The sequence below is a fragment of the Motacilla alba genome, chromosome 1, assembly GCF_015832195.1.
Source record: "Motacilla alba alba isolate MOTALB_02 chromosome 1, Motacilla_alba_V1.0_pri, whole genome shotgun sequence".
Lineage (NCBI taxonomy): Eukaryota > Metazoa > Chordata > Aves > Passeriformes > Motacillidae > Motacilla > Motacilla alba.
In genome coordinates this window covers 5,077,882-5,085,831 of record NC_052016.1, presented here as the reverse complement: position 1 = coordinate 5,085,831, position 7,950 = coordinate 5,077,882, and the positions used below count along the sequence as shown (strand labels likewise).

The 7,950-nt window shown below is 43.0% G+C and overlaps 1 protein-coding gene across 3 annotated transcripts in view; it reads left to right on the top strand.

Moving 5' to 3' along the window:
* The first annotated feature begins 145 nt into the window (after window positions 1-145).
* LOC119708107 (heat shock transcription factor 2 binding protein) overlaps window positions 146-7,950 on the top strand; it is a 31,434-nt gene continuing 23,629 nt past the window's right edge. For 2 of the 3 annotated variants that reach the window (XM_038154079.1, XM_038154057.1), the window contains exons 1-3: window positions 146-213; window positions 2,320-2,470; window positions 6,874-6,977. In XM_038154079.1, the coding sequence (XP_038010007.1) occupies window positions 178-213; window positions 2,320-2,470; window positions 6,874-6,977 (291 nt within the window). In that variant the 5' untranslated portion in view covers window positions 146-177. The remainder of the gene's footprint in view (window positions 214-2,319; window positions 2,471-6,873; window positions 6,978-7,950) is intronic. The other variant, XM_038154069.1, reaches the window with a different exon arrangement.

Below are 7,950 nucleotides of genomic sequence, written 5' to 3'. Positions count from 1 at the left end.
CCGCACTGGGCGGGGCTGGGGGCGGAGCCCAACCATCAGACCACGCCCAGACCACGCCCCGTCACGCACACAGCCAATCGGAGTGGGCGCGGCCGCAGCGGGGGCGTGGCCACAGCGTGTCCCTTCCCGCCCTCACGCCCCCCACGTTCGCACGACGCCGCTGTCGCCGCTGTCGCGATGTGGCGCAGCGCCGGCCTCGCTGGCGACGCGCAGGTATCGCCAGCGGCCCGGGGGACGCTCGGGGCTGGCCCTGAGGCCGGGCCCGGCCCGGGAGGTCCGTGCGGGCGTGGGTGCCCCGAGGAGCAGAAGGAGCGGGTGGTCCTGGGCCTGACGCGGCCCTGAGGGGGCGATGGCGGGGCCGCGGGGGGAGCGGAGCGGAGCGTGGCGGGGGCTGCAGAGCGGTGCCAGAGGCAGCCTGGGCTGCTGGGGAGTGAGTGGGGAAAGGGCTGGCAGCGATTCCATCGGTTGCTGGCAGCTCTGCCCTGTTGGGCCCCCCAGGCCGGCAGGGAAGGGGGATTCCCGTCGCTGGGCTCACACCAGGCAGGACATGAGCTCAGGTGCTTTACTGGGTGACTTCACCCCTGTGAAAGACCTCGCTGAAGTCAGATTTTCTACTTCCAGGCACCTGCTGTTACTGTAAGGGCTGGACAGCAAACTCCTGTTCTGTGTCTGTATTTACCTTTAACATACTCCTGTAGTGCAGAGAGATGTGGAGAAGCTGCTTAAATACAGAGAAAATAAAACTTGTCTGCTGTAACAGCAGTGCTGCAAAGACCTGCGCTTACAGTGGGAGCTGCAAAGGAGAATTTCCTCCTTACTGCATTTTTCATATCTCAACACCAGTCTTTCACAGCGTGTTTTATTTGAATTCTGCTTTTGCTAGTGAACAGGGCGATTTTTATGTACCGAATTTTGCTCTGTGATTCTGAGCCATGCTGAATTCTCTCTGTCACTCATGGCTGCTGACACACAGATGGCATTCCTTTAAAGACTTCTCTTCCCGTGTGTTTGCTCCATGCTTTCTTGAGACCTAGATGAGTGGAATTTTTCTGGAGTCATGTCATGTGGTGCTATTTGGCCTTATGAACCTTGCCACAAGCACTTCCTAGATGCAACTCAGAGCTTACATTTCAAAATAAAGCAAAATCTTTCTTCCATACCTTCATTACATCTCTGAACCTGCAGGAGTGGGACTGACCTGTCCTAAAACTCTCTGGATTTGAAAGACAGCTGGGAAAGAAATAGAGTAGGAAGCAAACCTGAAAGGAAATGTTCAATCTGAGGAAGTAGGGAAGCAGAAAGAATTGTAGGGAATGGTTGGAGAGGATGACTTCCATTTTTCTTATGTGTCTGCTATTTAGAGGACTGTGGGGATGGCACATTTTGAACCTGTAGGAGATGAGATTTTGGTTTGTTAGCCTTTTCCCTCTGGAAAAAGATGTGATCCTTAAAACATCTCATTTTGTCAGCACTGTTCTCAGTGCAGTGCCAAGCAGTACTAAGGTATAACTTTGCTTTCTGAAAGCCTATTCAGTGACGGATGTTTTAGTCAAAATATGTTAAAACTTTCTTTTTGTTGGTGTGTGTATATCGGCCTTTTTAACATCCAGCAGAGTGCACATATATGTACATCAGAAATTGCACTTTACTGGGTTCTTTGTACAGACATTGCTCTGTAATTTTAAAATTAACACACATTCTGCTGGAATGTTGAATGAAAATTATTCTACAGCTATAGTTTGGCAGGAGAGGAAATGTGTAAACATTTCTGTCTTAGTTTGGGATTAAATTGGGTTTAAACCCTGAGATTGGGTTGCAGATGGCTGCAAATAATTTCTGCTCTTCACAAAAGATAAATTGGTGTGAAAACTGTACAGTTTCCTCCAAAAGAGGTGTTGTAATTTAGGACTGAGGATCTTGCAAATGTTTGCATTAATTAAAAAGCTGAGTAATTGTATCCTTTACGACAGTCATGAAACAGCAGCTTGGTGTGTGCTGCTCACATTTTAAAATGTGAGTGTAAATTTTTGCAGCATTCCCAGATGCCTTGCACACATTTTGGGTGAAGAAACACTTGAAGGGAGGTAATGCTATTTACTTAAGGCCACGCTGGCAGAATTTAAGATTACAGTCAAAGGGTCAACCTCAGAGACTTTTGGATTTGATTGCTGGATAGAGCTCATTAAAAAGTTACAAATTGCTGGAATGTTGTCATAGAGAGGAATATTTCTGTCCAAGAAAATTGAAGCAGGAGAGCACTACGGGACTGCAGCAGTGTCTTTGGTTGGTTGCTGGTTGGTTTTTGTTGTTTTATTTCAGAAGGCTGAGACCAAAGAGGAATTCGTAAAAGTCAGAAGGAGGGATTTGGAAAGGCTGACAACTGAAGTTATGCAACTGCGGGATTTCTTACCCAAAATAGTAAATGGAGATATCCTGGGGACATTCCAGAAGCTGGATGCTATTGAATCAAGTGAGTAGCACCATCTTACAAGCTCTTGCAGTTTCTGCCAGAACTGCTTAGAGCTAACTGTTGTGCTCCAGAAATAGCTGTAGAGTTTGTGGAGCTATTCCAGATTCAACTGTGTTGTTCAGTGGCTGCTTCAGTAAATTAATGTGTTTGTAGTGAAGAAAATTACAAGCTGCCTTAGGAATAATCAGACATGTCAAATTAATCTTTAAAAATATTTTACTGTGGATAAAAGCATATGTAGTTGAGGCAGTAAGGGAAGCTGTATGAGGAACAAAAAGTGTTTTCTCTTTGAGAAAAGGCAAAAACATTTTGTTTTTCAAAAGGTGACTTTCACAGGAAAAAAACCCAACAAAATAATGGTAAATAGCAGTGGGTAAAAATTTGAAGGAAGAGTGAGTAATCTTGTATTTGGCCTGTCTTATTTTTTAGCTTGTATGCTTTACTAATTAAAAAAAAGGATTCTGTAAAAAAAATCTTTTTATTGCTGTCCCCAAAGTCCATTTTTCAATGGTGGGTTTGTCTGTGCATTATTTTTTTCAGAAATAACCCCACTCCCAACATGCCATCAGGGCCAAATAGGAGTCAGCTCCATCTCTGGTCTGTAGCTTATCTGCAGCTGCACAATTTACCTGGATTGGGGTTTGCCTGGAAAGACATGGAACAAGCTCTGACACAGATTACAGAGAGTGTGTCTCTTCTAGAATATCAAGTGATAAATGGAAAATTAATTTGCAACAGGCAGCTAAGGAAAAGCAAGGTAGGGCCTCAAAGCCTGTGTCTGACAATGTCATGTATTGGGGCAGAGCTTCCAGCTGCCTCAGTGATCCACTTTTGGGGAAGATACTTCCATGTCTCAAGCAGTGGATAGGATCTGGAAGTGTTCTCTGTTGCAAGGCATCAGGGACTGTTTCCAGTTGGAATAGGTGTTCAGGATCCTCAATTTTACCTTCCTGTCTTGAGGTTCCTCTCACTGATCCTTCTTACGTTCCTTGTGCTCGGCATCAAGGAGACGCTGTCCATCCAGAGCAGGCTCATGGCATCAACATGGGGATTTTAAGACTTCTTGAAATGTTCTGCTGGCTGCCCAGCATTCTCTGGCTCCTTTAGGGCAGGACCTGAAGCTGAGACAGCTTTTGAATTCTCTGGAGTCTTTCTCCACAGTGGAGATTTCTCCTGCAGCTGATGAGGTCATTTGTATATTTATTCAGGCTCTGGCCATCGTGTGGGCAACTGGACAAGTCAAGTGGAGATTTTTGCTGCTCCAGTCTTCTCCTACCCCTGCAGCATGAAATAAGGCAGGCTGAAAGGAGGCTTTGGAGCATATAGATCACTAAAGGGTGGACATCACAGGGACACAAGCAGCCCTCACTCTCAGAATGGTGCTGTTTGCTACATACAGCCTCTTGGTGTGGCATGTGAGGCTCACAGGAGTCCTGGCTGCTCCTAGAGATATTTTTTCATGTTCTTACAGAAGCCTAATGTGTGATTTGTATATCTCCAGACTTCCATCAGCTGTTGCAGTTTTCTGGTACTTGAGCAGCTGAGTCTCCTTTCCCTCAAGAAGTGCAGATTACAGTCGGAGACTTTCAACACCTCTGACCCATTCAGTTGTGAGACTGGTGGAGCCTTGAACAGCTTTGAGAAACCTTGAGATGTTTGCACGTTTCCCTGGTGTGTGCAGCTCAATAGGACACACATTTCCTGTGGCTTCCCAGGGGTGATGTCTGAGATCTGAGCTGGCAATGCTCAGTGCAGCCAACACCTGCTTTTCAGGCTGCTGTCAGGGTCTTCATTAAGATTTTTGCCAGGGTAACTGTTAATTTCTAAAAGAGGATTCCCTTCTCCGGAAGAGTGCTTGGCTCCAGGAGTCTTGGAAATACAGCTCCAGCATTTTTCTGTATTATTATGGATATGTTTTGTGAAACTCACTCCACTTGGGAAGTGTTAAAAATAGCATTTAACATTGATCTAGCATTTGGATCAGTAGAGTTGGAGTTCCATCACTTGTTGGCATTCATTCCTATTACACTCACTTTTCCACCTGCCAGAGCTTTGAGATTAGATCTCTGGTCCAGAAAGTCTCCTCGTATGACCTGTAACTTTCTGTGGATGAGACCAAGTCTACCTCACATCTGAAATGGGGGCCTGCTCTTCTTTCTTGTGGCCAGTGTCTTGTTCTGCTTTGGAGTCTCTACCTTGGGAGCAAGTGCCACTTCTTCCCAGAGTCTGATTTACCACTGCCGTGGTGAAGTTACATATTTCTTCTTTGTGTGAAGGTGCCATTTCAACTTTTTTTGTTGCTCACCCAAGTTGGTAGTGAAAGCTGCTTCTTTCTCTTCAGAGCAAAGACACAGCTGGGAGAGCTGACTGGGCACAGCAGGAGAGTTTCCACAAGTGAGGAACAACTAGAAGTAAGTCTCTTTTCAGCAGTTTCCACTATTGTCCTTTTTTGCCCCTTCTACATAAAACATTGAAGTACCTTAGAGGATGTTGACACATCCTGCTTTTATCTGAAGCTCTTTAAAAAGTCCAGGTTGCATTGTGCTAACACTCAGTAGTCATTATTATTATTCCCCTTCTGGCTCAGGTTTGGTTCTGGGACCTTTAAAGTTTGCTGGTGAAGGATGTGGCATCTTTGTGTGTCTGCTGGATTCAGGTTGGATTCATCCTCTCAAAGGCTGGAAGTGATTCTTCTCTTTCTGGAGGGCTTGTTTTCTTGCAGGCACAGAGATTCTCACTGAATGAACTTACCTGGCAAGGCTCTTGGCCTGCTGTGGGTAAGCAGAGCATGTTCTACTCCTGCTCAAGACATCTTGCTGTCAGCTTCTTAGGACTCACACCCACATAGTCAGAAGTGCATGAGACTGAATTTTCTTCACTTGACAGAAAGGAAGTTTCTTGCCACTGACCAGAGTTATCCTCAAAAACTCAGTTAATCCATTCCTCCCTTCATTCTTTTCCTTTGGACTGCAGATTGAAAAGAAGTGAGTTGCTCAGAGAGCATGTCCTGGCACAGAGATGTTTGTCAGCAGTGAACCCTTGCCTTGCCTCTTTGCTTTCTGCTCAAAAGTGTTGCTGGCTTGGGATCTCACCAGGGCTGAGTGGAAATATGTTCTACCTCTTCAGATAAATCAGCCACAAACAGCTTTTCTCCTTTTATACAGGCTACTCAAAGCAATGTGTGTATACTTAAGATGGTAAGCGTGTCAATTAGGACCAAAACAGGAAGGTATTTATTTTCAAATAATGTAGAATTACAAAACAGAATGCCAGAAGCCAAGTCCTTTGTTTAATAAGAACATATTGGGATAATCTTTAATGGTGTTGTATTTTTATGATAGAATTTGATATTATTTTTGTTAATTACATTAAAAAATGCTGTCACATGTTGGAGGAAGTATTTCAAGTATGTTAAGCTGTAGACCAAACTGTCATGTTCAAGGGTACGGTGTTTGAAGTGGGTTGTAGTTTATTTTTTTTTTAAATAACCAAGGTTACAGTAGATGCTGTCTGGATTTTACTTTTTGGAACTACTTAAACATGTTTCCTTTTTCAGTATAAATAATAAGCATCCAAGACTGTGGTTTTTAAAAGTAAAATATAATACATAGCTATTGTTAAAACTGTCCTTCAAAGTGAATTTTTTTTAACAGGCATCATGCTGGTGAAATAGAATACTTTAAACTTGATTTCTGTTCACTGAAATAAAGTGCCTAAATTAGAATGAATTTCTTCTAACATCAGAAATTTGACAACATCATAAATTAATTTTATAAGGGAATAATAAAATTTGCTTGTAACTGACATAATGTTTAAATACTTTATAATCATGGAATCACAAAATGTGTTGGTTGGAAGGGATCTTAAAGATCATCCAGTTCTAACCTCATTGCCATGGGCAGGGACAACTTTCACTAGCCCAGGTTGCTTATACTACTTTATAAAAACTATTTTAAAATATTTGGAATAGTTGCTTTTCGTTCTTGCTATCCATGTAAGTTGTAAATTGTAGATTGAAACACTCACTTTTGACTACTGTTGATTTTTTAAAATGTTTTTAATATAGTCACTGACTCGGGTGAAATTTCACTCGCAGAATTTTCATGGAAACCAACATGAAAACAAAGTAGAAAACTGAGTAAATTTTCAAAAATCTTCTCGACCCTCGGTATTTAACAGCTACATGTGATTCTTTTAAATCAGACCTGTTGTTTTGCTTTCTCAGAGCCGTTGCCACGCAGCAGATTGTGAGATTCCCGTTTGGCCACGGGGAGGTGATCTCGCACAAGCAAACGGCTGAGGCACCTCAGTAAAGTCACACTTGGTGGATTTCTTTGCTTCAGTGCAGGCCCGATGACCATAATGTGTTCCTTCTTTCTTTTATCTGATTTATCCTGTCACAGGCCTGGAGAAGAAGGAGGAGGAAATAGAGCAGCTGAGGATGGATTGTGAACACTTCAGAGCCCGTTTGGAAACGGCCCAAGCAGATTGCATGAGAGAGAAGAAGGTAGATGTGCTGCCAGGATATTGGTATCTGTGTGTTTGAGTTCTAATAACAAAAGCAGTAATGATAAAATTTTCATTTTCATGTCACAAAATGAATCCTCAGTCTCAAAAACAATTTGGGATTTCTATCCAAATAGTCATCCATATCCATATTAACATGTTGAAGTAAAACACTGGGTATTTGGGAAGATTGTGGCATAGCTGGGATCAAAAGGTCCTTCCCAGAATCAGTTCTTGTGAATTTAACATTGCTATAACATATTTGCAAGGAGGACAACAGGAGAGAGTTTAAGCAGTACAATGTACAGAATGAAAGCAGCCTCTCTTGGTTTGCTGTGAGCTGTGTACCTTTGTTTAGTGTTAATAATCTGTCTCAAAGCACCTATTGATCCAATTGCCATGTACAGCTGAGAATCAAGGAGCAATTTCAGGGCTTCTCTTGCTCTGTCAATACTGTATTTAGTGATTATGAGAGGAGAGATTCCTAACAATTAAGGAATAGCAAAGACACTGACTTCTCAGACTGTGAAGCCTTTTGGGTTCAAATGATTCTCTGGGAGAATCAGTGGTGATTATTTGCTGCAAAAGTTAATTTCCTTGGAGCCACCTTCAGTAGTCAGCAGTTGGAGTTGTACAGCTGGCATTTGCCAGCCTTGGGATTGCACAAAGGCAGATGAACCACAAAACTTACTTCATTTTTGAAAAGGAATAGTGAGGAGTTCAGAAATGCACTTTCAGTGTGTATCTGCGTAGACAAAATGCTCTGGAATGAAGTTTGACATGATAGAATAGTAGTCAATCTGGAAAATTCTGGAAATATTCCTTATTTCAAAATAAATGTCTTCTGGGGCAGATGTTGCAGTTCAGCAGTAGGTACAGAGTTCATTTTGCTGTGCACTGAGGTCTTCAGTTGCAGGATAAAATCCCTGTAAAATTCAATGCTGTCGCTTTAGATATTAATGAAGCAAGTCCCA